At 41.2% G+C, this 27,574-nt stretch overlaps 5 protein-coding genes across 5 annotated transcripts; all 5 read left to right on the top strand.

Moving 5' to 3' along the window:
• Positions 1–92: 92 nt before the first annotated feature.
• LOC119729227 (prolactin regulatory element-binding protein-like) lies at positions 93–5,549 on the top strand. Its single transcript, XM_038201806.1, has 10 exons — positions 93–283; positions 939–1,048; positions 1,187–1,329; positions 1,528–1,796; positions 2,377–2,460; positions 2,670–2,797; positions 3,210–3,380; positions 3,684–3,756; positions 4,153–4,312; positions 4,456–5,549. The coding sequence occupies exons 1-10, from the start codon at positions 164–166 to the stop codon at positions 4,545–4,547; spliced, it is 1,350 nt and encodes a 449-aa protein (XP_038057734.1). The 5' UTR covers positions 93–163; the 3' UTR covers positions 4,548–5,549.
• Positions 5,550–6,977: 1,428 nt separating this feature from the next.
• LOC119727338 (macrophage mannose receptor 1-like) lies at positions 6,978–10,525 on the top strand. Its single transcript, XM_038199192.1, has 6 exons — positions 6,978–7,162; positions 7,422–7,632; positions 8,211–8,446; positions 9,044–9,218; positions 9,327–9,869; positions 10,137–10,525. The coding sequence occupies exons 1-5, from the start codon at positions 7,090–7,092 to the stop codon at positions 9,589–9,591; spliced, it is 960 nt and encodes a 319-aa protein (XP_038055120.1). The 5' UTR covers positions 6,978–7,089; the 3' UTR covers positions 9,592–9,869; positions 10,137–10,525.
• Positions 10,526–14,037: 3,512 nt separating this feature from the next.
• Positions 14,038–14,971, top strand: LOC119729365 (late histone H1-like). Its single transcript, XM_038201988.1, has one exon. The coding sequence runs from the start codon at positions 14,088–14,090 to the stop codon at positions 14,772–14,774; it is 687 nt and encodes a 228-aa protein (XP_038057916.1). The 5' UTR covers positions 14,038–14,087; the 3' UTR covers positions 14,775–14,971.
• An 868-nt stretch (positions 14,972–15,839) lies between these two features.
• On the top strand, positions 15,840–20,133 carry LOC119728128 (C-type mannose receptor 2-like). Its single transcript, XM_038200203.1, has 6 exons — positions 15,840–16,176; positions 16,692–16,893; positions 17,782–18,035; positions 18,370–18,544; positions 19,262–19,540; positions 20,112–20,133. The coding sequence occupies exons 1-6, from the start codon at positions 16,116–16,118 to the stop codon at positions 20,131–20,133; spliced, it is 993 nt and encodes a 330-aa protein (XP_038056131.1). The 5' UTR covers positions 15,840–16,115.
• Positions 20,134–22,784: 2,651 nt separating this feature from the next.
• On the top strand, positions 22,785–27,321 carry LOC119729225 (membrane progestin receptor beta-like). The gene is made up of 2 exons (XM_038201802.1): positions 22,785–22,929; positions 23,585–27,321. Exon 2 carries the CDS (start codon positions 23,625–23,627, stop codon positions 24,618–24,620), a length of 996 nt encoding a protein of 331 aa, XP_038057730.1. The 5' UTR covers positions 22,785–22,929; positions 23,585–23,624; the 3' UTR covers positions 24,621–27,321.
• Positions 27,322–27,574: the final 253 nt, after the last annotated feature.

Here is a 27,574-nt window from a genome sequence, read left to right as displayed (position 1 = left end):
GATTGATGATAATCGACAGTTTGTAAAAAAATCTTCAAATTCAATCGATATGAATATTAACATTCTGAAAGAGGATGTGTTTGAAAAAGCTGGTAACCTTCGTTGATTGTACAGTAAAACAGTAAGAAAGCGGGGTACCAAAACTGCTATCGTGGCGAACAAGATGGCGACCCACTTGGCCGATTTAGATTTTCCGCCGTATGTCATAAAATGCGTCGACGAAACTCACTTTCTTGTTGCAGGAGGAGGCGGACAAGCAAAAACGGGAGTTCCAAATGCAATAGTAAGTTACTAGCTCTGAAAATTTGGACGTACTGAAAAGGAGAATGTACTTTGTATTGTTTTGATAGTATTACAACGTGTCATTGATGTGGATCCAAACGCTTCTAATTTCGACACTATCGGTTTTGACTGCAGCGTTTATGCTGCAGAAACTTCAACTAGACTACGTCAACTCAACGCATTGTCATAACTAGTTCCTGGATGAATTGATAATTACAGTATCTAGCTGCAAAATGTTGGGCGTGCACATACTCTTTGTTGAATCATCATCAAAAGTTTTCCCAACAAAGTTTGATTTAAAATTGGTATTAAAATTTAATGTTGCCCTCCCTCGCCCCGCCCCCCCCCCCCAAACACCCCAACCATCCCCCAACCCCACACCTACCCACCAGGCCCACTCTTCCCCATCCTTTTGTCAATGTTCATTTACATTGACAATAGAATGTAACATTGAACCTGTCAACATTGTCAACATGCATCTTTTAATTATAAATTCTTAATTCATTTTGTCAATTAATGATCCCTTTTTCCAGTGTATTTCCTAGTTTGCAGTGTTTGCAAAACATGGAATTGAGAATAGGCCAAGATTATCCCTAAAACTCACCACTTTGACGAAAAACCTTATCCTGGACTTTGCCCATTTTGTGTGTCCCCAGGAGATCTTTGAAGTGCAGAGGAGAGGGCACCGCTTATTTGCGGACAGCAAATTGCAATGTGACACTGATGTTGGAGACGATAGGGCTGCCATTATGAATGCTGCCCTACGGTAAGCTACAGATTGCATAGTTTCTCAGCAATTACATGAACTCTCCATATATGCACAGGTATTGATACAAAACCTGGCATGATTGTCCAATACTATACTACATTGTAATTCTTTCATGATCTTTCATTTGGATTGCAGTTTTGATGGCAAAGAGTACCTTTTAGCAGCAGGAAAAGACGAGAACTGCCAATTTTACAGATTTGTTAAAACCAAAGAAGCAGTGAAAGAGGATGAAGAGGAGCCCAAGCCTAACCAGGCACCAAACAATGGAAAAGACACGGGTAATTACTCATTGTATGTTATCCCATGAATATAGATTTCAAACTTTGGTCATCATTTGGTCATTGTCAAAGGAAATCTTGACTTCTGTGCCAAGAAACGTTGTGCCAGTGTGTTAATAAAGTTAATAAACACACCTTGAATGTTGCCATCAGTAGGCTTAATAACTATGTTTTTTACTGTTCATGATGTGATTCTAGATGGCACAAGGAAACGGAAGAAAGGAAAAGATTCCAAACAGACCTCAGATGACAAAAACTCCAAAGAAAGTACTACAAAGTCCGAGAAAAATGCCTCCACAAACTCGCAGGAACCCACCGCTCTTGTCACCAAATTTGACCTGGAGAGATTAGGGTCAGTCCAGACGGACTTCACAACCGGAGACAAGTATCAGAAAGCTGTGTGCTTTTCACCCAACGGATTGTTCTTTGCCACCGGTGGAGCTGACGGACACGTCAGAATGTGGTCTGTGAGTAATCTTGGACAAATATTTTAAAATTTATTGAAATTGTTTGAAATGTTTAGTGGGTTTGTAATAAAACTGTGATAGAAGGTCTTGGGGAAAAAATGTTGCAACCTGACGCCACTTCAGCGGGTATATACAAAGTCTATGGAGAGTCAAGGAAATTTTCTAAGTATTTCCTAACAAAATTGGAAATGTTTCTCAGTCCTGGATTCATGTCTTATCATCATTTTTGCAACGACTGACCTTCATTGAGATGATATATAAAGAAAAAAGGGGTGTCAGGTTGCAACATTTTTTCCGGTCTTGGATTTTAAAAAAAGGATTCTAGTATGGAATCAAGGAAATCTTGCTATAAGGGGAAAAGAAACAAAGCGTCATTTTTTTAGTTATAAAAATATTTGCTCTGTATAATTCCAGTTAGAGACAAAGCCAATTTATCAGCATGATTCATTAATTTTGACTGGAACCCAGATGGTAGAGGTTAAGAGAATAAAAGTTCCATTATGCCTTCATGGTTTCCTTTAAAAAACAACAGAATAATTTGAAAATGACAAGTTCCTTTGCTTATGTGTTTTCTTTCCAGTATCCTTCATTTGAGAAGCAGTACGAGATAGAGGCTCACTCAAAAGAAGTCGATGATGTCATCATTAACCCACTAGGAAACAGGGTGAGTATCGAACATCGAACATCGTAATTAATATCCCAAAATAGTTGGCATCTCTTTTTTACCTTCAAAAGTTTCATACCAGATTGTTCGTACTCGTTGCTTTACATTTGCTGAAAATCTTACCAAAAATCCATTTTCTATAACAATACTCTTACTAAAATTGTCACACAATTTCTTTCTGATGAATTTTTTTCCTGTGCCGTTCTTAGTTGGTGTCTGCGTCCAGAGACTCAACAGCTATCGTATGGAGAACCGTGGACGGCAGCAAAGTGTGTGACCTGAAATGGAACGGGGTACCAGCCGACCAGGCCAGCGGCTATAGAGTCAGATGCTGTAGGTAGGTTGTGATATCAAAAAACCAGCTGAAACTTGTACTCCGGAGTTCTTGTACCTGTTGATGGCTATATGTCACTGTCATTTGATGCCACTGTCATTGAAATTGTCATTATTTGTTGTCACAGACTAATCCAACCAAACCAACAAAATTGAAGAATTTGGTATATTAGGGCTAAATTCCTTCGTCTAGAAGATAGCTTTTTGAGGATCTGATTGTCATAAATGTTGTAATTTCACCTACATTTTTAGTAACAAATTTCACAAAATGACTCAAATTCACAATAATGAAGGAGGTATTCAATTTTACAGATTAAACTAATGTTCAGTTTTAGAGGGTTAAGCCCCCTCCCAAAGATTTAATTTCAAGAAGAGATTTGAAATATTTTAACGTTTTGCTCGCCTCCTTTTCTCAGGTTCGGCTTCACCGACAGTGACCCCAGCAAGTCCAGCATGTACACCATCCACATCCCGCGCATCCAGGGCAAGACAAAATCCTCCTATCTCACTCGATGGAATTCCATCAAGTTCACCGCAGAGAAGACAGTGTGCACGGGGACTGACGTGCTGTCGGCTTTGAATATCAGGTGAGTGTTGGAGTGAGTCAATTGAGTTAGTTCAGCTAGAGAATCCTGGTTTGAATTCTTGTTCAACCAACAATTATTTCAACATTTTGATGTAATAATGAGAAGGAAATTTTGTGCTGTATTGGAATTCTAGCTTCTTCACAACTTCACAGGCATGTTACATCTGGCATGTGCACAGTAATGAGAATCCTACCAGACTACGCGATTGCCCTTTACTTGTAGCAGTTTTACACAAAAGGCAACATTATCATTTTACCAAACTACCTGATAACGTATTTACCCCTCTCACTTTTGTCTTTACAGCCACAGTGGCAACCTGGTAGGCGTAGGCACAATGTCAGGATCCATTGGCATCTATGTCTCCTTTAGTTTGCAGGTAAGCCTGCAATTTGTTTATCCCATTTTTTTCAAACACAGCAGCTGCATTGTTTTTCTCCTTTTGTACGTTTTCCAGTCTGCCCCAACAGGATAATTAAGGGCAGGGGTGCCTGTGGCCAATCCCCTTAAGGCCTGAACCCCCCCCCCCCCCTCCCGTCAGAATTAAGATGACAAAAATGTAATGCATTGTTAACCCATTGAGTGCCTCTCTCGAGAAAATGATGCCCCTCCCCCTCCCAAAGTGCCCCCTTCCAATTTGACCCCAATCATACCACTGTGTCTCTAAGATTGGGTCATTGTCCTAGGGTCAGAGGTCAAGATCTGTTGTACATTTAGAAACCAAGATACTTTTAAAATCACTTGTGTTTATTTTTTTTATCTTGTTGACGTCCAGAAATTGCGTGTGGTGAAAGACGTGCACGGTATCTTCGTGACAGGACTGTGTTTTGTCCCGATGACAAGAACAACTCGTGCACTTTTAGGAGATCTTGAGACAGCTGTGCTGAGTATATCAGCCGACAAGAAAGTGTCAATCGTTGCCGTGGAACAACCAAGTAAGTATTCTATCTGGATCTTAGTAATGTCCAACTTATTCTGAGGAGAAAAAACTACAAAAATTGTGTAATGATTTGATTCTAATTCACATTTCTGAATGCATCTTTTTATTAATATTTCTGTCCTTTTTTTATCATTTTAGTGGAGTTTCCAGCTTGGTTGATGTTTGTCGGAGCCTTTCTTCTCATTGTTCTCATCTTCACTGGATTAGCAGCGCTTGGGCTCAGCTTTTGAACTGTGACCCTTGACTCTTGATATGATCGTTTGCACTGATTTCGACGCCCGGCCAATCAGATGACGGGGAAAGGAGAATTGTCATGGCCCATAGCAATAAAGATTACTTGAACTTGAACAAGCATTGTCATATCAGAAGCTGTGTGGCTGTTACCTGTCCTCTTTTGTGATTGGGTCTCCAATATGGGCTTCAGTGGGTTACAAGCCAACATATTGCGTACTGTGATACTAAATTTGGCCAGTGTAAATGTTAATTTGGTTGTCCTTATTCAATAAGGTGAGGCCTCCAGTTTACAATATATTGTACATGTTTATAAGGCACCAGTGTTGGCAGCTGTATTCAAATTTTTATATGGCTATGGATAAGGATAGTCATCATTTGTGTGTCAAAGGAAAGCCATAGCCAGAGTTGTCCAATGTTAGTAAGTGGCTGTGGATTTCAGCCAAGTGTAAACCCACCAGTCTGAAGTCAATCTGTAATTGGTTGTTTATTGAGAGTGGTCTGGTTGCCAGACTTGTTGGCGTTGTGGTTGTGTTTTCACGACCAGAGAGGTTTTTTTTTGTCAGTTAAAATTTACGCAGTAAATGCTTTTAGTCATTTCTGTTAGGATTGCAATATTAATTTTGACACTAAGCATTTTAAAAGTATCTTCTCCAGCCCAGCCGCACCCTGGCCACACCCCAGCCGCATCCTGGTCACACCCTAGCCGCACCCTGGCCACACCCTGAATCAGATGTTGTTAATTAGGAACTATCTTGTGCTGTACATATTTTAATGTAAGAAATGAATCATGAAAATAACTCAAAAAATAAAATATTATTAATTATTAAATTGACAATTTATAATTGTATTATCAGCAGTACTTGATTGGTATTAAGCAGAATACTAATCATTAACATACTCTTAGGTATTTCATTAAGAGAAAAAAATTGGACTTGTTTACTGAATTTTGAAGATGTAACTTTTATGATTAAAAAGTTGATTGTATATTGTCAGATGTACTTTGTTGCCTATTGTCCATGTCCTTAGACTTGAGTACAAGTCGCTAGACATTCGTGTTTTGTCTGTCGGCTGTATCTGCCCACGCCGGTGCACGGTGGGCGAACTAAACCCGATCAATTACCGACTTGATTTCAAGTCTACCATTTCCTTTGCATAGGGTTTCAAGATGACATTGAATTTCACCCTTTGGTTTTTATGAGCAAACTCATTAACATGACATGTTTTTGTGGTTACCCGGATTTCAAAACCTGAGAAATTGTTAAGTTTGTTTATGAAAATTATCAGACTTTTTAGTTTTACGTTTGGGGGATGTGAAGGTTGAGAAATGAATGTATGTTAAGTTCAATTTTTTTCGTTTACTGACTTTTTATGTGTACAGTCGACTCTCGTTAGTACAAACTCTGTTAATACAAAATTCTGGTTATAACAAACATAAAGCCTTGGTCACTACTGTACTGTGCAGTTATGTGCACAATGAATGGGACTGATGTTCCTCTTAATACACAATTCTGATATAACAAACAATTTGGCTGGGTCCGAACGAGTTTGTTATAACGAGACTCGACTGTACATGTATTTGTATCTTCAGCCGTGAAGCCTCAAGTGATCACTATACCAGAAGTCCTCTAAAAAAATCAATATTTTTAAATTGAATCCAATGTCTTCTACCGACCATTTGCCTTGATGTTTCGATTTTAACCTTTGTTGATTAATCATACTTAACGTCCGAAATTACTTTGTTCAAAGCAAGGACCCGCCTTTACTCGACGCAGCAATTCGGACCAGCGTCTCGACCTCGCAATAAATTCGATTCCTCCTCAACTGAAATGCCGTATCGATTTCTCGGTATGCAAGAAAAGACGATATTATTTTAATCATCACGGTATCGATCCTTTCACTCCAAATACTTTTTGATTGAACGAAAGAAATAAAGCAAGGACCGTTATTCTTCCAATAAAGGTCAGCCTCGCCCCCTCCTCCCCCTTCGCATCTGAAATCAATGTACCATGGAAAGCTGGATTGCCTTTGTTGGTGTGATTTGTCTTTTGTTGTCATAAATATCGAAGGTTATTCTTGTTCTGCTCCGGGGTCTTAAGAACAATTCAATCAATTTCATCATCCATCCCGTTCCTCCTTGCCTTTGGAAAAAAGCACGGCCGTCTTAGGCACGGAAACGTCCATTTTCAAGGCAGGGGGACATACGTTCAGAAGTGGACATGTTTCATTGTCTCACTCCAAAGTCTTTGAACATTTTGCTCATCTCTTTCTCGCTGTAAAGCCTTCCTAGCGTTGCTTCAACTTTGTCTCTGTCCCATCACTCATTTTTAACCCGGGATATTTGAAAGATAAACCCTACACACCCCAACCAAGATGGATGCTTCCGGAACCGCCGTGGCTCTGAGTATTTAAACTAAAAAAAATCAGAAAAAAAGTAGCGAACCCAATCTCTACCTTTCATTTTCTCGACGACGTGCCGTTCAGACGAGGAGTCTGTGATGAAATGAACTGATTTGTTTTGCCTATCCCCCAAGTTTCAAAATGAAGAGGAAAAATTCTCCATTGTTAATGCTCTTGACGCAAATTTTGTTGGAGTGCATTTTGATGGCGACGGGTAAGTTTTGGATAAAATTCAGGGGTAAAATCTCATTTGATAAAAATGCTAGACAAATTGCTGCTGCAGTGTCGCCATTGCTTATCACGCTGCAAACAGAGAGTTGCAGTTGCGGCAGTTTCATTGCACGCCGCTGTTATTTTTGATTGAAGTGGTCTAAATGATGATGAATATGAAGCCGAACTGCAGACGAACTAGAGGTTTGAAAACTCCGAACGATGACACCTGTAAGGCTAACTAGTTCCCTGTCTCATTACAGGCGTTATCGGCCTCGGGCCCGTGTATAACCTGACCAACCCAGAGACGAAAACCGTCTTCCTCGTACCCTCTGACTCTTCCGATGACGTCAAATCGTTTGCCGAGGCTCGCGCCATTTGTCGGCAGATTAACAAGATGGCAGATTTGGCCGATATGGCTATTGCAAGTGACAGTGCCATTGTGCAGCAACTTATGGTGAATGCAGACGCCAAGTAAGAATTTGAATAATATGTGGTTTTTTTTAAGGTATTTTGAAGTTTATTTTCGGATGAGGCGTTATCGTCTTCCCGAAGTAAAAACAACAACAACCACACAACAAAGGTTCAGAAAACCTCAAGTTGCCCCAGGAATATCGTTTCTGATGCTGCTCCCATACTTTTTTTTGATTCTACGAAAAACGGACTCTGTTTTCATATCCGCATGTCTTAGGACGCAGAAAAGGTGAACAAACGCAAGGGCGTATAAATGAGTAACACATTTCATGCAGATTTCATGATCTATCAAACTTGACCATGTAATATTAGGTTTATTTAAAGCAGTGAATCGGACTCTGAGTTTGTATTTCTTAGAAATGTTGGATGAAATTGCGATCGGAGTGGAGGGATCATTTTTCAAAATGGCGATGGGCTTCAGGACTACTTTTACGGGTGAACTTTTCATGGAAAACATCACCCAGTCATTAGTCAAACCTTGAAAAATCGATCAGAAAATGAAAGAAGGTAAATCAAAACTTGAACACCTCAGATGGTTGTATTTTCCCGATTTATACACTGGTCTGTGCTCCTTTTAGGCACTCCCACTGGCTAGGAATACACGACATCCAGACCGAGACCGTGTTTCACTCTCTACGCACCGGGCAGCCCGTGGTCTACAGTGCCTGGAAGGAGAACAAACCCACCCACGATGATTCTAAGAACTGCGCGATGCTGGAAGAAGGGCGTGAAACTTGGGACGAGGAGAAGTGCGATGGGGGCACAGACCGGGGAGCTCTGTGTAGCATCCTGCACGAACAAAGCCAAGAAAGCGGTACGTATATTATATATACGGTGGTTTGTTTTTTTTTGCCTCTGGTCAGAATTTGTAAAGGGAGAAAAGAGCTCTTCACTAATTTAAATTGTGACCATGTCACGGTGCCCCTCTAAAATGAGGCCCCAAGTGCCCCTGTTATAATTTTGCTGCTGTTTCTCTCAACCACACCACGGCGACTTTTCTCCTGTGAACAACCGTACCGCTTGGGTTGCAGAGACGTGCCGAACAAATAAAATACAAGTATAAGGAGTGGCTGGTCGACCGAAATCGATTTTTTTTTCAAACCGGCAAACTCTTTCGTATTATTTTTTTCCTTTAATGAGACTCTGGAGTCGTTCCGAACGACTGCAACAGTCGATCTTTTGACAACATCACTTCTAACTGTTTCAAACGTGGAACTCTGCAAGTAGACTTGTAATTGTAAAAACTTTGCAAGAACTTTGTTAATCTTCGTAATTATGTTCGTCGCAAGAAGGCCTATAATCTGAAACGCCAGTCTAAAATAGGCGTTGGGTTAAGTTTCGTTATCACAATTATCACAATAGTTTCTAGGATCAACCATCTCTAAACTACGATCCAATCTTGGTCTTGCAGGTTGTCCTTCCCAAAGTGTCCCGTACGACGGTCTCTGCTACGACTTTCATCCTCTCCGAGTAGCCGATTTTGTCGAGGCGAGACAAGAGTGCGAGGCGGTTGGACACGGGCGATTGGTTGTGCCGTACTCGCTGGATGAGACAAGATTTCTTCAGTTGCACGCACAGCTGTCGGGGTAAGTCGTTTATACGACACTTCGACTAAGTGTTTAATAACACAGAAAATATTTTGCTAATTGCTGAAGTATGTAGATAGCCAGATTTCATATTGAATTCTCTTGCAGGCTCGACGCTGTCTGGCTAGGTATATGGGATAACGACACGGATGAAGTCTACAGAGGGCTGTACGGGGGAGCAACACCCTATTTTAATTGGGAAAGTAACGAACCAAATGAAGACCTGGGGAATGTTGGGTGCGTTGTCATGCTCGCTGACACTGGTACTTATGAGATTCGAGACTGCGCAACCCCCGAAGGAGGAATTGTGTGTCAGTTAGAACCAGGTATTTTCCTTAAAACAGAGGAAACGTTTTTGTATGTTTTTGTTTAGTAATGTCTGTTGTGTTTTCGTGACTGTTGGTTTTGCAGACGTAAGACGCAAGCATCATTGCACTGACAGCGCATGCGTGTCAGCTTCTAACCAATCAGCTGGTCTTGCTGCTGCGCGCGTAAACAGTTGTCTTTTTAAAAGTATTTTAACAGCATAGGTCTGTAGACTGGTGATAGACGAGATTTGAAGGACATGAAGTATATGACAGAAGGCTTGGAGGACATGTCTACGGACTTCCTTGCAGTAGAGGAATGAGGAGTGCAGGTACCATACCACAGGTAAATACCTCCCTTTGATATTTAAATTCCCATCCACCCCCCCCCCCCCCCCCGTATATTTAAGACGTTTGCAAACGTCCGGAAAAAAAGACGTAACATGACAGCCATGAAAGACAAAGTGGCGTGATTTCAAAAACTCGGCCACACCGGTGTTTTGTTATGAAAACAAATTTCAACAGTTTTCAGCATTTCTAACTCTATAAGCTTCACCGAAATCGAGTAAGTTATTTTGTCGTCTCCTCTTTCTTCTTGAAAATCCAATCTCAGGGATGACTCTGCTTGCCGGATCGTGAGTGTTATCATCGCATCAATCTGAAGCTACAGAACTACCACGACCACATCTTCAAGATCATTCATCAGCACATTGAATATTGAAGTTAATTAATAAAACACGGGCTGTCTTTCCCATCTTCAAAAAAATACCACAACAAAAACGTCTCTATTGTGAACCAAAATGTTAAGGAATTGGAGCATGTTTGATTTTCCTCATTTAAAAAAAAACCAATAGAAAACCTCCCACATTTCACTGAAATCCTATACGACCGCCACAACGTGGATGTCGTTCAAAAGGTTACAATAAACGAAAAAGGGGGAAAAAAATGCAAGAATATTTTCATTGTTATGTTCTGAACTTGAATAAAGCCTTTCAGAAATCATGGCTATATTTGTCACTGTTTTCATTTGTTGAGTTTTTATCTGGACAACACCGTTAACATCGCTTCAATTTTTTGGATGGAGCCTTTTGCCTTGTGGCTTGCTTTCTGAAAAATTATGAAATCAATGACAGGAAATGTAATCAACCACCACCTTGACAGGATAATAATATACCCGCCAGTTATTGATCTGATAAGTCAATAAACTACGGCTAACGACAGTCACATCCTCGTGTCTTCAAGGTGATTTCCAGCAAAACAATTATAAGCAGGCTATTATGAGATGGATAGACTTGCAAAAATTGTATAGACGAGCTCGAGGACAATGTCACATATAGAGCTGCTTCGGACTTGTTGATGAGAAGGTGCTGCTATTATGAGAAATGATCGATTGACGTTTACCTCATCAGGCCATTTTCATTTTTGAAAAAAAGTGCACGCGTACCAGCGAGATAAATGGGCTGGTTTCAGTCCCTCCATTATCATTATCCAAGACAAAGGAAGGAGGACGTTTGCCAGTTTAGAGAAGTGGGAGCTCTTCCCTCGCTGGTTCCCATGAGCTGTCACTCATTGAAGATCGTTATACCGGGGACCTCTCCTGCTCTACTGACATTGGTCGCACATTTTGTCATGAATGAAGCATTAACTATTATGAACATCATACTTGCGCCAATCAAAATCAATTTCAAACACGGCACGATTTTAGCTGGTTACCTCTTCTCTCCGTAAGCTTTAGTTTGTGTCTGTTCGGCAACCAGGACATTGGGCTATGCGGCAAGCTTTGTGGGGAAGTTGAGGAGTTTTTTTTGTAAAACAGATCCTTCCCCGGGCTGACATTCTCACTCAAATATATCGAAAAAAAATTAATCTTGAGAGTTTTTCAAACGAACTTCTTTGAAGTCACATCAAGGTTAAGTGTGCTTCAGACAAGCACGTCCGGAGTTGAGAGGACAAGTACAGGGAGGCGATATTTCGAAGGATACGTCTCCATGGAGTGTGGCCGAATTCGCGAGCAACGAAGCTGAGGAGAAATAGTTTCTAATTCATAGTTAAGAGTTCATTTTAGAGGCCAGTAAGGGGAGTGGGCTACGTATCACTGTAAAATAGATTCGGGAGGGGGGCATGCGATTTGCAGCACTTATCCTAACGTCTTATAGATGAAAATAGTCTTCTGTGATTGTAGCTTCATGCGGCGTGTATGGGTGTGCACAACTCATTTTTTTTTTATAGTTGTGCAGATGAATATCGGTGCACAGGCATCCACAGCGTTTTAGCATCCTCATTTTTCAGTCATTATTTCACCAAATTGCGTTCCCGAATCTCAGTTTAAACTTGATATTATCGAAGAATAAACATTTCGGATAATACTCCATTCATTTGCGATTAAATCCATTATCAACATTTCATGTCAGCATATACATTTCGTCAGCGATTTTCTTCTTCTTCTCAGTTTTTACCATACTGGCGTTATTTTTGAGAGCTATATACAACCCTTAAAACATCTGTTTCGGACAGCAGTTTTATGCAGTGACAGACATAATTATTCTATATAACAAAAATCACGGAGAATAAGCAGTGCAGTAATTCCGAAAGTGAAGAAAAACGACTTGAATGGAACACAGAACTTCAACAGCAATGTCGACCCGATCATGTCGTCTCAGTGACGCACCGGACTGACCAGTGACCAATCAAACGGACCGCAACACGCGAGGCCAGAGGTCATGAATAATAATGATGTTTGGGGTCAACAAAGTTTGTTTTCGCATATAGACGCAAACTGAACCAAACTTGAAATTTGGATGGTCGTGTTTTGCATTTATTACCGGATAACAAACTTGTACTTGTCCAGTAAAATGTTTCACTTTACATTGTTGATTGGGATGAGTATTTTGCTAATTAATTTGATAGCCAACCTTAATTAAAAGCGAATGAGTAGGACAATAAACATGATAAAAGTTAATCAATGATTCAAAAATGACAATTAAAATAACTTGTTCCCTTAAGAATCCAATCAAAATCAAATGAGCAAATAAAGTCACTTGGAATCGCATACAAACTTAATTGATGAAAATTTAAAAGGATAGGTTTTCAAATTGGGTTCAATATATAATGTAGGCCTACTGATGATTTCAATTCATATTCTCTATTAAAATATTGTTAAGTAAAATGCTAATCTAGCACTTTCCTATCGATTTATTATGTCATATTGGAAGAACATATTAGAAATTAAGAATCATTAGTTTACGATTAAAAATATAAATTTATTTTGGGTTTACAATATAGCTGTCACCAGGCTTTTTGCGTCTACAACCCCGTCGCTACCTACATTATGTACTCAGTTATAAATTAGCCAAAAACTAACTGTACAAGAATGTATATATTTATAAACATAATAAAAAACTTTTCTTATTCATTTCTACCTTCCAAAGCAGAAGATGAATGGATACGGAAAAAAATACCAATTTTCTTGAAGGCTATAGAAGACAAGAAATCGTTAAACTACTTGTCACTGGAACAATAATTGTGACTTAAATCCAAGATGGCCGAAAGGCTCTCGAAATAACAGGCTGATCCGAGTTCGATTGTTCCTAATCATGGCAAATCAATTAAGTCAGTTCACTATTTTAAGAAGAAAAATTGTATGAATATAAATTGTATTGAGAAACAGAATTTACTGTGACAAATGCAGAATTCATGGAACTAATTCGGAAATGTTTCACTCCGATTGTGCTCTGTAGATTGAGCGCTTGACGAACGAACGGACCGATTTTTACACAACAGTGACCGATGCACGTACGCTACGGCAAAAGTTTTCTCCATCAGACACTCTCCTGATATAATCGACACTCTCTAAAAAAAATCAAAGGAAATTTTGAAATTAATATTGCCAATAGACTGAATCCAAAATACAAGTCTCATGAAAAAAAGGTTGGAAAACTAATATGGGGAAAGGGAATCTCTTCAGGAAAGAGAATCGCGACTCAACAGGAGGGGGAAAAATATGGCCGCCGCCCAAAATTTGTTTCTTTGACCGACAAATTTGGAGTCTCGAAAACATTCGAAGACAAGACAAAATCGCCGTAAACTTTTAAAACAATACAGATGACGATATATATTTTTAGTATATACATCGGAAACAATTTTTGTTGACGGATATTTTCGTGAAAAATGGGTATATTTTTACGATTTTGTAAAACATTTTTTACTTTTTTATTTTCGCCGTTTTTTGTCGTGATTTTTGCCGATAGCGACAATATTGGGTGGTATGACGAGAAACTTCAGTTCGTTTTCTATCCATACATGCATAAAACATTGTAGTTTCGTTTGTAAATATCCCGAAATTTGGCTTTAAAAACTGGGTACTAACACAGAATGTTGCCATAATGTCACCGTGCTTTGAAAGGCGCGCTCGATGATCGGGCCTAATAGTGTACATAGGTTGTGGTTTATCACACGTCCGCAATGAGTATATAATTTGGGGTGCGCCGTACAGCCATTTCATTCAATCAATTTGATCAACAGGTGTACTCTGTGTCGAGGAATTGAAGTATCTAAACCAATCATCATGGCCGAAACCCAGCAAACCGCTGCCAAGCCAGCCAAGCCCGCCAAGAAGACTCCCTCCAAGCCGAGGAAGCCGTCAGGCCCCAGCGCTGCCGACATGATCCTTGCGGCCCTCAAGGACCTGAGCCAGCCCCGTAAGGCTGTCTCTGCCCAGGCCATCACCAAGTACGTCAAGGCGAACTACAAAGTGACCGACAAAGTGGACGGCAACCTCCGAAGGGCCGCCAAGAAACTGACGGCCAACGGTGCCATCCTCCAGGTGACCGGCAAGGGGTACAACGGATCCTACAAGATCAACGTGAAGAAGGCCACCGTCTCAGAAGCTGCCAAGAAGAAGAAGGCCGCTACCGCCGCCAAGAAGAAGGCAGCGTTGGAGAAGAAGAAGGAGAAGAGAGCTGCGAAGAAGGCCAAGGCTGCCGCTAAGACTGCCGCCAAGAAGGCTGCTGCCAAGAAGAAGAAGGCCGCCAAGAAGCCAGCTGCCAAAGCCAAGAAGCCGGCCGCCAAGAAACCAGCTGCCAAGAAGCCAGCCGCCAAGAAACCAGCTGCCAAGAAGCCAGCTGCCAAGAAGCCTGCTGCTAAGAAGCCGGCCACCAAGAAACCCAAGCCAGCGAAGAAGGCCGCGAAGCCCGCCAAGAAAGCAGCGAAGAAGCCCGCTAAGAAGGCTGCCAAGAAGACAGCCAAGAAATAAGCAGCTGACCAGCAGCTTTTAAAAACCCAACCGGCTCTTTTCAGAGCCACCACAAATTCACAAAAGAGATTAGAATTCATGTGCTGTATTTTTTTTATTATTTTGTATTTGAAGAGTGATGATGTTTATCAAAACGCGTATCTCTCCTTGACTTCATTACTAATAACCATCAATTAAAAATAAAGTTCTCTTTCTTTTTAGGTTCACAACATGTTCAAATCTTTTAACATACATGACATACATACATGTGCATAATTTGCTCTCCGCGTAGTCTTCGACACATTCCAATTGTTTGCTTCAAAGCGTGCTGTTTATTTTTTTTTTTGGACGGGGGGGGGGGGGGGGGGGGGGGGGCGCAGTTCTAGAACCAATATTTTGGGGGGCTAGCACGGTGGAGCCAGAATTTTTTCAGGGAGGCGTGCTGAAATGTTGACCGGTTATTTTTTCCAGACCTCCGAAAATTAATATTTTCAATGGGGAGCGCTAATAAAGTCCTACTATAAATAAATACACTATATTAACTAATGCACCCTTGTCACAGCTATTTCTTCTTTAGGGGGAGACCGTTCGCATGTACATCACAATCCTTCTTTTTGCTAATGTAATTTTTTTTTTTAAGGAATTTTTTTTTGGGGGGGGGGGCTACAGCCCCCCCTAGCCCCCCCCCCGTAGAACTTAACCGCGCCCGGGGGGGGGGGAGGGTTGGAGGCTGGCGTCTCGATGAGAAATCTCACAAAAATATAACTTGCTTCCAAATTTCATCATTAGTATTTCAAAAAAGGGTAGAGTATAAATTCTTTTTTTCTAAATTAGAACAAAGCACGGTGAGTCGGCCATGTGCGTTGCCAAGATTTTTCCGGGGGGGGGGGGGCGAAGCACGTTTCCCCCAAAATTTCTTGTCTTTTTCAACATATTCACAATTTATCATTTTTCCGAGCGTAGGCAGGAGCACATTTTGCCCTACCCCTCTTCAAATTAACAGCAATATGGCTTTGCATCTCTTTTTCCTTTTTTTGGAAATATTTTTTTGTTCATTTTTTCCCCTTTTCCAGTGGGAGGGGAGGGGGGCACATGCGCCCCCCCCTCTCGACGCCCACTTTAAAATGGACAGTTAACTTAATCTTGTCGTCACCACACGACTTCGTGATGAACTAATAGTCCCCATCATGTCGCCAATGAGACGAGACAATAATTTTGCGTCATAGTCATTTCCAATAAACGCGCGTGTGAAGATGACACCTGTAGTATAAACCTTTAATTAAAAATCGGTCGTACTTAAGGAGGACATTCTGCGGAGTTCCTCATTTCTTTGGTCAGCGGGGATCGCATCAACTTGGCAAGATGAATGAACGGGTGGTGATGTTAATGTTTTTAATTTGTTTTGCATCAGGACTCCTACCAGGTAAAAAAAAAAAATGTTAGGAATTGTTGTGTTTCCCAAAGAATCATCAATTTTACTTTTTGTCCTGTTTAGATTCACGGTTTTGGACCACATTTAGTCCTAGGCTATTTGTATCATCTATTGTATCATCCATTTTACTAGAGGCCGCTCCTCGCCTCTGTTCAATAGAATGAAATTTTGTTTAAGTCACAATTCAACCAAAATTCGCACGAGAAGAGAACACTGTTTACGACGAGCGTTTTCGTTGGCGCGGTTGCATAAAAAAATATTGTTATCAAGTTTATATCAACATAATAAAACGCGTACATTTTGAAAACGTTTTCAATTACTCAATCTCACTAAATCCAGAAGAAAGGTGCAGTGTATATACTTTTCCAAGACTTTTGACAACTTCATCCTCTTAATATTTTGTGGGTTAGTGGCTATACATTTAATTGTCCCTCGAAAATCCGAAATCTACGGGGTGATTCAAGATAAGTCCTTTAATTTAATTTATTCTTCGCTCCTAATCTCAGGAGGGCTTGGCGCCTACACTCAGCACAACCCAGCCACGGGGTTCACCTTCATCGTGTTCGAGAGCCTCGCAGATGAGACCAACTCTTGGTACGACGCGCGGGCGAAATGCCGCATTCACTCGGAGTACGCCGACCTGGCGGAGATAACCGCACCCAGTGACGTCACCACCGTGGAGAATCTTCTGACAAACTCGCAAGCAGCGTAAGAAATTGAAGTCCGTGCCTTTTGTAAATTTTAATCAGAAAAAAATATATATATTGGGGATCAGAATTTTCAACAATCACGGATCTCGACTTCAGGAACTCGATGTTTAATTTCCCTTGAATCATTTTATGGATCTCGTAGTCTTGGTCCAGCGGCTCGGTAACTTTGGCGCCCAGGGCTAGGGGGCAACCAAGTAAATACATTCCCATATACACCAGTGAGAAATGCCCTTACTTCAACATTCTTACAGGTGTTCAGGCTGACGTTTTGGAGAAATTCTCAACCAAAGAAGACTACCTCTAAATGAATAATATTTCCCAAATTGGAAAAGTAGCTACATTGTACATTTTGTATTTTGAAAAAGGATGCCTCCACAACATGGCTAAATAGCGCCACTTCACTGTGACCCAATTGCAGCCAAAATGCTCAGAATTGGAAGCCCCGAGTCCAGGCGCGGCCAGAAGTGCAGTGCTGCAGGTGCCATATCTTCAATCCCCCAATTCCATGGCTCTCAGAAATCTCTAATATAGAATAATTCGAATTATTCATGAGCTAGGCGGACGGATTTTTGGCCTACTTTGGCTGCACACACAGAGCCTAGAAATGCAGCCATGCAGTTTAAGGAAACGGTGTGTTTAATAGAAGAACATAAAGAACAGTCTCACGCACAAAGAACATCATTTTTTATGCATGGTTCTCGCTGAAAATTATGAGTTATTTTCAGCTGTTTGTTCAGATTTTTTTCAGTGAACCAATGACACTTTTACTACAATATGTCACAAATCAATCCATTCTATCGCTAAGTACATGTATATAATTCCTCGTTGTTTAAACCATGACAGCCTTCACTTTTAATTTCCTTCACTTTTTTTTCATTCAACACAGCTCAACTTCGTTCTGGTTCGGAATCTACGACCACTTGTCCGAGAATGCTTTCAAGTCCCTGTATGATGGGTCAGATATAACCTTCGAGAAATGGGACGGCGGGCGGCCCAAAAACGACGCGAACAAGAACTGCGGCACCGTGGTTTCATCCAACAGTCGCTGGAGAGACGAGGCGTGTACGGGGTCCAAAATGCGGGGCGTCCTCTGCCGAATGCTTACCCCGATTCCCCCATCATCCATTGACCCTAACACAGGTGATTTGCATACTTTATAAACAGCTACATGTTTCTGCGCCTGCGTGAGAGGCATGCTCAGAATTTCTTGGGTCCCAGTGCCAACATTCCCAAGACTGGATCATGTGACTGAGCTTGTCGATAGCGCCCTCTACTGTCCCAGCGGCTTGACCGCGCTTCCAAGGGATTTTGACCGGCTGAATCAAGTCTTTGATCAAGACTAAGTGTATAATGATGGCATTCTTCAATAGAAAAGTTGATTTTAATTCCATAAAATCTCTGTTCACAAACCGATACCATTTGAATAAAAGATTGAATAAGTCGAAAGTGTGTTTCTCCCTAAATGTTTTGACAGGGTGCCGACCTACAATGGTTCCATTCGGTGGTCTCTGCTACGATTTCCGACTGTTGGGGATCGGGAATTTCAGCCATGCACGCCAGGCCTGCGAAGCTCACCCTTCGGGTCGAATGGTCGTACCCAACGGCCAAACGGAAGCGGATTTTGTTCACCTGTACGCTATGCTAACGGGGTTAGTACAATGACATGGCTAGGATATATTTGTGCTGGTCCCAGAGGGCCAGCCTAGGGTTCCTTTCTGAACCTATCTCACCGACTGACTGATTCACTGACTGATTGTCACTTGTGAACCGGGCAGTGATATCGTATATGATTACCTAACAACGCCAATGAATGGGGTAAAATCAGGTACATTGTAGACCACAACTGATGCGTGTAAAAAAACTTCAAGGATTCCGCCCCCCCCCCCCCCCCTAAGATCTCGGGAATCGAGTGACGAAAATATTTGAAACTCGGTACATGAACATACCCAAGAAATGTCCTGACTATAGGTCAAAGGGTTGTGGAATTATGGCTAATTAATTATTCATGTGTACGAATGGCAATTCTGCTCTGTGCACATGACGTAATACTATATGGGAAAATTAAGTTTTCACGGCGCGTAGCGCCGAAAATTTTCGCTACGCGGCAACCCGTGGTCCGATTTTTATGTTTTGGGTACCAAAAGATGCGCAACGCTCGAGGCTAAAAAGTCATAACAGCCTGGATCGCGAATTTGTTTTTGCAACGCTATCGCGGAAAAACTTGAGTTGGGGGGGGGGGGGCCTTTTAGGGTTAAAACACTTGATTTCATACACTGCATGCAAGGCCGCAACTTTGCAAAAACAAACACACCGCAACTTTGCAGTGACCATGGTGACATGTTTTCTTCTCTCGAACAATTTCACAGCCAAACGGATTTTTGGCTCGGCATCACGGACGAATACATCGATGACGATCTCCGCAGTATCTACGGACCAGACCTCTCCTACGACAATTGGCATGCTACGGGTTCGGGCGTGATTTTGCTTGAGATAGACTGTGCTTATATCGACGCCGTCACTGGGGACTGGTATACGGACAACTGTGGCGAATTGAAGAGCATCATGTGTACCGTCGTTCCACCATCTCAAGGTAATCTCAAATTTGGTTCGTTCGTATTCCGTGTTGTTGTCGAGCTACAATCCTGGCCAAATCTCGCTGGGCCCGCAACCCCCCAGCCCCCGCTCAATGTTGTCTCTCATTGCGCGGTGTGTGCTCCATTCGCTGAAGAGAACAACATTGACCGGGGGAGCGGGGGAGTTGGTGACCGTTGGAGGCTAAGGTTATTTCCAAGTGTCCCAACCATTTTGGCCGGGATTGTAGTCCGTTATAAATCCATCCCGGTCCGGTCACAAGTACATCACAAGGCCAGTCACAAGAAACGGAAGGTTTACGACAAAAAAAGAAATACCTTTGTGACAGTTGATTTGAATACCTTATGTATTGACTTGGGACTGGAGGATAATTGTTATGGACTTGGGAGGACTTGTGACTTGTGATGCACTCGTCTATTCATTCATTCATTCATTCTTTATTATTTTTACCACATCTCATTTCATTAAGTGACAAGGCATAAATACATACATGTAGTCTATAACACTGCTCCTTTTCGTTAAAGAGGATAGTTCAGCTACAAAGTTACAGCTCTCCTTTTAGGGACGTTTTCCGTTCTTAGTTTCTCCAATTAATATCATTGTGTTTGCTTTCTCCGTCCATAGCAACGCCAAGTACTACCCTTGAGTCCACACAAGATCCACAGATGTCAACAATCAGCACCACAGCGCAATCAACCCATGCATCCACAGTACAATCAACCCATGCATCCACAGATCCTGACGCCACTCCACCAAATTTAACCTCACCAGCGGGCGCCCTAGGTCCCCGTAAGAATAATACTATTTTGGTCAGTCCGTCCGTTGGTCTGTCGTGCTGTCTGTCTGTCCGTCAGAATCAACAACACGGTGCTCTTGCGGAATTGGAAAGCGCGTACTTGCGATATTGTAAGACCGGAAATGTCGCGATTTTGCCGGTTGTGCTGTAACCATGAATGTTCAGACCGCAGGTTTTTAGGTAACGGAGCTGTTCTTACTGAGGGAGGAAAGGCAACTCAAATGGAAGTGCCTAACGGAAGGAAAACTCGGTGCATCCAAGACAGACTGACAACTGAACTGACACTTGCAAGCACGCATACTTCACTCAACCTGACGGAATGGAAAAGTAAGTTCGGCTTCCAGAATGTAAAATGAATAATAACGGCCGGGAAGCTTTTTTTCCCTTACTTTTTAATTCCATCTCCATGGCGCACTTAGATGATGTGCTGGACACGTTGCCATCGTCTGTCTCTCTGAGACGTTCTGCTGTGGCTTCGGTTCCGCTTCGCTGACGTCCTTTTACTCCGCTGGGCACCGTATGAGGGCGCTATAGTTTGGACTGCTAGAGGAGCACCGAGACTACGACTGTACATGGGGATGACGATGATGACGATACATGCATCCATTCTCATCTGGTAAATGAACGTAACATTAAGGTTGTAAATAATGTTCACAACGATTTTTTACCATTTAAAAAAATGTTTGTCTTTAATTGCAGTAAAAAAATGAGAGCATTTGGTCATTTCAAAGAAAAAAATCGGGCACTGGTCTAATATATAGACTATAATAGTCACAAATTCAATTTAAAAACTGCAAACTCATTTAATTTTTCTTCTCCACAGTCTAGGTGGAAGCGTTCCGTGACACGTGCAAGGCTCTTTTAGGCTGTAGTTTCATCCACGATCGTACTGGCGACAACATCGAACAAGCAGGGCTCAGCATCAAGGATATGGATTGAAATTTCAATGGCTTCGCGGGATGAGGATGGGGGCTGGATAGAATGGGGGGGGGGGTATTTATTTTTATTGATTTCTAGTAATGAATCCAATGATTCCTCAAAAGTACCCTAGGCAATGTAGCTCGAAAGTCTGAAGAACCTGTAGAGAGGAGACAATAGAGGAAATACAGTTTCAGAGGTGGGAGGAAAAACTCACGGAATCAGGAATAGGGACTGAAAACCAAATCCAAATGTGGACCAGGCCAGGAATCAAACCTGGGCCATATAAAGTCGCGGAAAGTAATCACTGCACCAACTTGGCTCTCCTAGGAAACTTTAAATACTCATTCTGGTGAGGACTGATTTAAAAATAAATGCTGTCAAGACGATCCTACAAGAAAATGGGGCCACTTTTAAACAATTTAGAGGGGAACTTGCCATTAATAGTAACTTTGGCCGCAAAAATATGCTGTAGAAACGAACATGCATGTTAATCAGAAAACTTAAGGCAACTATGATAACAGAGTCAGTCTTAGAGATGGGATGGCACGACTGCGGGCACGCCGGGAATAATACATGTACAGAGGGAATAAAACGGCCAGAATCGGAACACTGACCATTTTTTCTCCCGGCTGAACAGATATCGATGCCACCACAAAGTCAGGCCCAGAAATGATTTTTTTTGGCAATCGAATCTCGATTTAAAAATGGAAGATAATTAAATAGTAAATATCGAATTCTTTTAAGCCAAGACCATCTTTATAAAGATGGTAACTCATTTTTAAAAGTGCCTTCAGAGTTTCAAAGAAAGTTGGTTTTTGTAAGGTTAAAATCTGATTGGTTACAAGTAGCATTATATTATGCATCGGTGTGTTGCTGATTAAAATATGAATGAATGAATTTTGTTTTTTTGCTTTTATTTGTGCAGGAATCATTATTATGTGTTCGAGTTAGGACAGAAAGTTTAGCTCCCCCTCCCCCGTGTGAACAAATCTTTATACGAACCCCTCATCACTTGAATGCGAATTTTAAAGGATTAGGGTGAAAAGGGGAAGTAGAAGGGATGGAAGGGAACAGTTATGCGAGGGACCGGGGGTAAAAGGGAAAGGGCACAATCGATGCAAACTTTTATTTAAAAAAAACTTGGCGACCTGGCGGGGTATAGGGCCTAGCTTTCTATAGATGGCGCTTTCTGATGGAGCCGACAAATTTCCTTATGTTCCAGTGAAGGACAAGTAGCCAGGGAAGCTTAGGCGTACTCTTAACTCAAGTTATACCCGGGTGCCTCATCTTCAAGAAAACGAAATTGTACATAAAATGTATTTGTCAAATGATGATTCCCCCTCCCGGCTCCGAAATTATGTTGGCATGGAAAAAACCGCTATCTGACCCTCAATTTCGATGCGCAACTGAAATTGTTTGAACAACTGCTGAAACAGTATGGCTGCGATAACGCCAGCACTTCCGCCTCCCCCCCCCAAGAAAAAATCGTGGAGGTGGATCGCGACGTACGTGACGACGTGACCGACCAGGACCCGCCCATAAATTGAAGTCACTTGAGGGCGCTATTTGTATGCCATTGATGGATTAACCAGTTGCTCGGACAGCAGCAGGTCAATGTCGCGCCGCATCCCGCTCAACGAACTGCGAAAAATAGACAAACAAATCCACAATAATTTCTCAAAAGTTATGGTAACGGTCCGAGGGGGTTGTGGTGTGCAGTTCAAAGTAAGTAATGCAACTGTTGATTGTGTATTTTATGGTGAAAAAACGAGATATTTTCCGACCCATAAGTTTCTAATGGCCGGCTGGAGAATCGTAGATTGGGCCATTTTTGGGCGGGGTCGTCGTTTGTTTGATACATGGGTTTCGAATACATGTTGGTTCGGTTCGTGTATGTTCAGATGCAAAGTTTTCGTTTCTCATGTCTTTACGATTTTAACGTTGTTGGCTCATTACCTAGTTTTAGGTCCAGTCCAGTGGTTGTACTTAATGCTTTGATTGCATTTTTGATAATATTTACTTTTTAGACTATTTAGTAAATCAAATTAGGTTGTGCCCTTCGCCGACGTTTAAACACTGTCAAGTGTCATGATACTCAGTGTGTTACATCCCGAGTGAAAGTTGAAAAAATAAGTCGGGTGGGACTCCAACCCACGACCTCCTGCTTTCTAGTGCAGATGTCTTACCACTCGACCATCGACCATATATTAGCAATATATTAGTGTGATTGTCATGATTGTTGTTAAATTTCCTGTCGGCATTTACTTCATGATCCTTGCATATAAAAAAAGAAAGAAACACAAGTATGAGAATTAAATGTAGTGTGAATCAAACAAACATGAAATTCAAGCATCCCATTTTGTTTTATATATTTCTCCAGGATATTGTCAGTTGACCTTGGTTTTGGAAGTCGGCCAAAGATGAAAATCTCAATCGGCTATGAGAACAACCAGCCTCCAGGCCTCAGGGCCGAGGAGGTACCGCTGCAGTTCCGAGAGCCCTACGTGGAGATCGGATACCGCAAGCCCTACCAACCCTTCACCTTCTACCTGAAGAGTTTCTTCCAGATCCACAACGAAACCCTGAACGTCTGGACCCACGCGATCGCCTGCGTGGCCACAATGTTCCAGGGCATTCGCCTCTGTGCTACCTTGGATATGGAGCATGATCCTTACGCTCCCATGTTCAAGATGTTCATCCTAAGCAGCATGATCTACCTGTTCCTGAGCACATGTGCCCACCTGTTCCAATCAATTAACGAGGTGGCTCATCACACCTGTTTCTTCATTGATTACATGGGCGTCAGCATTTATAGCTTCGCAGCTGGTATGGCGCAGATCCACTTCTGCTCCTTACCCTGGGTCTATAGAGCCGTGGAGAGCTTCTACCTCCCTCTACACTGGTTTCTGTCCTTCCTGGTCTGCTTCTGTTGCAGCTACTCCAAGTATCGCTACAAACGACCGTACCCCTTCGCCCGCAAAGTCTGGCAGATGTCTTCAGTCAGTGCAGGTTACATCACGGCCATGTTCCCCATCACCATGCGCATTCTATTCCAAGGGCTTTCCATTTTCCACGATCTAGCCCTCTTCTATCAAGTACTGACGGTGGCTTCCTTCTTGGCCGGCTCCTTTTTCTTCGCCGCTCCCTTCCCCCAGAAGTTCTCGCCGGGCAACTTCGACATCGTGGGCCACGGCCATCAGCTGTTCCACATATTCATGGCGTTTACGTCCTACATGGAAGTGGAGGCAGTCTACCGAGATTACATCGATCGGCGAAGCATTTACTCCAATCTCTTCACCCCGACGCCCATGATTGTCTGGGGCTACTTCATTCTACTTGTGATCGCAAACTGCATCGTTGCCCTTGTTTTCCGGGAAAAGGTAAAGGCTCGAATCGAGCGAGAAAAAGAGGAGTAGAAGTGTTGGGTAAATCTTTGTAAGAATCACCAATTAAAAAAAAAAAAAAAAAATTCATGTACCTTATCAATTGAAATAATATTTTTGCTGGAATAACAAATCAATATTTTAAAATCTAACTGTCTTAAAATGTTGGACTAATTAATGCAAAATGGATTCTGTTCAGGTTTATATGTTATCAATGCAAATTGTTTGTTTCACATTATAGACAATGCGACCCTAGGTCAAAGGTCACATAGTACTTGAAAGCCTGCAGTGATGTATTAGGGAACCTTATTCATTTCAGTGCGTTTTAATAAGGCCAAGTAAAAAAAAAATCAGTTTCTCGTCCACGCCCACATCCTTTGTTCCCGGTCGCTACATTTTTTTTCTTTTAAATTCATACGTTTGCAATATTTTGTGCATACATTGGAATATTGTCAATATATTGTCTTTAGATTTGTTTCCAATAGAAAAAGATATGGCTCCTGTGGACACAATTTTGTATTGCAAAAAATATGGAGAAAATTGAAAACTCCACCTCTGCCATCTTGGAAAATCTACCATCTTGGGAAAAAAAACATTCATCTTTATTTTTTTTCAAAAAGGTCAAACAGGAAACTACAAACATTTTTTCTTGGCCTAATAATATAGGTCCAATCACTCCATAACCTCCATGTACATTGTACATGTACTTTTCATCAACTGGCAAATTACAAGTTTTTAGTTATCTAGACCATACCGGTACATCTTGAGGGCACTAGTCCATGACTATTTACCCCTTTAGAAGGGACATAAACACATATTTGCCTTATACTGGCAAATTGCAACTTTTTAGTTATCTAGACCATACCGGTACATCTTGAGGGCACTAGTCCATGACTATTTACCCCTTTAGAAGGGACATAAACACATATTTGCCTTATACTGGCAAATTGCAACTTTTTAGTTATCTAGACCATACCGGTACATCTTGAGGGCACTAGCCCATGACTATTTACCCCTTTAGAAGGGACATAAACACATATTTGCCTTATACTGGCAAATTGCAACTTTTTAGTTATCTAGACCATACCGGTACATCTTGAGGGCACTAGTCCATGACTATTTACCCCTTTAGAAGGGACATAAACACATATTTGCCTTATTTTTATTGTCTGCATGCAAGAAGCTCTCATCTTCCAAGTTGCCAGCTTCCAAACTTGGCAAAATTTCAGAGTAACTTGACAAATACATGTAATTTACCCTAGCCCCACCTAAAGCTACAAAATACTACTACCCGTAGTCCCTTACTAGTAAACTGTTAATTATGAAATACTTCAGCATATCAAGTGAGCACAACACTCATAGTATTCTGTATTACTCAGTTCATCATATCTCAAAGTAATGGCTAGGACATTAGGGTTAAAGAACGGTATGCCTGGAACAAATTTGAGCAGTTTGCAATAAATGAACCCCATGTGATCACGTTAGAGCAAATCAGACGGAAAGAATGACGCGTATTATAAAAAATGACCAGCGGAAAGGATAATCAATTAGTTACGTACAGTACACCGCACAAGACCGAGCTACGTTATTAAAAATTCATCCCTTGTACAATGTGTATATCATATTGCTGTCCTTGGCACGTAAAACAAGTCATGAATAATGAAATATCTAGTAACACTTTTATCACGCTAGTAGCACAGCTGCATTGCCAAGCAAAATAACCCCCACCCCAATTCTTTTTTAAAAATCTGGAAAAATACAGTGTCCAGTTCTTGATCACTATTTTGACAACCGTCAGAAAAAATGATGGCATTGACACCAGAAATTAAGATTGAAGAGTATCGATTAAAAAGTCAAGAGCAAAAACAATGAAAAAGAAATAAATATTTGCTTGCAGATTTTCTCCAAGTCGGTTACCTTTGATTTGTAAAATTTTGTTTTTGATTTTGATCTTAATAGTACACATTTATAAATTTTGTTCTGTTTTGTGTAAATATAGGAAGTTTTTCTTCAGCTTGCATGAGTGTTTCACTTCAACATTGTTTGATCTTACTGTTTTAAAGTTTAATTTGTTAGCTCAAAAAAAACCCCCAGCGCCTTGAAATATCATGAATTTGTTAAAAAACAAAAAGATAAGAAAACAAAATAACTTGTACAGCTTTTGTTTTTAATGACATATAAATACTTACATGTACACACATGTACGTATATGCCTCTAGATTGTTGTAAATTGTCCTGGTATATGTACATGTACACTGTACTTTTCATTGTAAACACAACAGGACCTATAAAATAAACATTGCAAATATACTTGCAACAAACAAAATTGAACGAAGTACAATGTATGCATGTGCAGATATCTTATTTTTGTCCTGGTACATACATGTACAACTGTACATTGGCATGCTTTGAATTGCATACACCATGGGACCTATGATGAAATAAACAGATACATATTGCACACTCACATTCCATACTTGCTGCGACATGCTGTGCGTGCAGTCTGCTTTTATTATTGCCTTTAAGTTACGCCAAAGCTGCGTTTCAGCCTTGCACTTTAAATCATCCCAGCTGGATCAATTCTTTGTCGCCTTTTCTGCATCCTCACATGAAAGAAGTGTGTAGAGTACATTATTGAAAATGTGCACTGAGCTGTAACGGTTACAAAATTCACCACTTTTTCATCTTCGCTTCATGATAAAATCTGCCCCCAAATTTTCTTAATTATTCCTTTTTTTAAATTTCATGCTTCTTAATCCTAACTGTTAGATGTACCCTAAATCTTTAAAAATCCCACGTCTCTTTTTGCCTTATGTCACAGTTTTGGTTTGGTTTTAAAGAAATTGTCGTGTACTTCTTATATTTTGAAACGTTAATCCTCCTATTGAAACATAAATTCTGTTCCAAGTTGTCCCTGCAGTCCAAATCAATCAAGTGACTGTTTCCAACAGTTAAGAGTTCCCAGCCTACATAAAGCAGGATTGACT

This window comes from Patiria miniata, unplaced genomic scaffold (assembly GCF_015706575.1).
Source record: "Patiria miniata isolate m_02_andy unplaced genomic scaffold, ASM1570657v1 HiC_scaffold_20, whole genome shotgun sequence".
Classification (NCBI taxonomy): domain Eukaryota; kingdom Metazoa; phylum Echinodermata; class Asteroidea; order Valvatida; family Asterinidae; genus Patiria; species Patiria miniata.
The sequence above is the reverse complement of the archived record's forward strand: the minus strand, read 5'-3'. Positions and strand labels throughout refer to the sequence as shown.

Bases quoted from the DNA above. Each gene is read 5' to 3' on its own strand.
- LOC119729227 (XM_038201806.1), top strand. From the start codon at position 164: ATGGCGACCCACTTGGCCGATTTAGATTTTCCGCCGTATGTCATAAAA. The intron at 1,797-2,376 runs GTGAGTAATCTT...TTTTCTTTCCAG, and splicing joins GACACGTCAGAATGTGGTCT to TATCCTTCATTTGAGAAGCA. The intron at 3,381-3,683 runs GTGAGTGTTGGA...TTGTCTTTACAG, and splicing joins CTGTCGGCTTTGAATATCAG to CCACAGTGGCAACCTGGTAG.
- LOC119727338 (XM_038199192.1), top strand. From the start codon at position 7,090: ATGAAGAGGAAAAATTCTCCATTGTTAATGCTCTTGACGCAAATTTTG. The intron at 7,163-7,421 runs GTAAGTTTTGGA...GTCTCATTACAG, and splicing joins GTGCATTTTGATGGCGACGG to GCGTTATCGGCCTCGGGCCC. The intron at 7,633-8,210 runs GTAAGAATTTGA...TGCTCCTTTTAG, and splicing joins ATGGTGAATGCAGACGCCAA to GCACTCCCACTGGCTAGGAA.
- LOC119729365 (XM_038201988.1), top strand. From the start codon at position 14,088: ATGGCCGAAACCCAGCAAACCGCTGCCAAGCCAGCCAAGCCCGCCAAG.
- LOC119728128 (XM_038200203.1), top strand. From the start codon at position 16,116: ATGAATGAACGGGTGGTGATGTTAATGTTTTTAATTTGTTTTGCATCA. The intron at 18,545-19,261 runs GTTAGTACAATG...ACAATTTCACAG, and splicing joins CTGTACGCTATGCTAACGGG to CCAAACGGATTTTTGGCTCG. The intron at 19,541-20,111 runs GCCAAATCTCGC...CTCCGTCCATAG, and splicing joins GTTGTCGAGCTACAATCCTG to CAACGCCAAGTACTACCCTT.
- LOC119729225 (XM_038201802.1), top strand. From the start codon at position 23,625: ATGAAAATCTCAATCGGCTATGAGAACAACCAGCCTCCAGGCCTCAGG.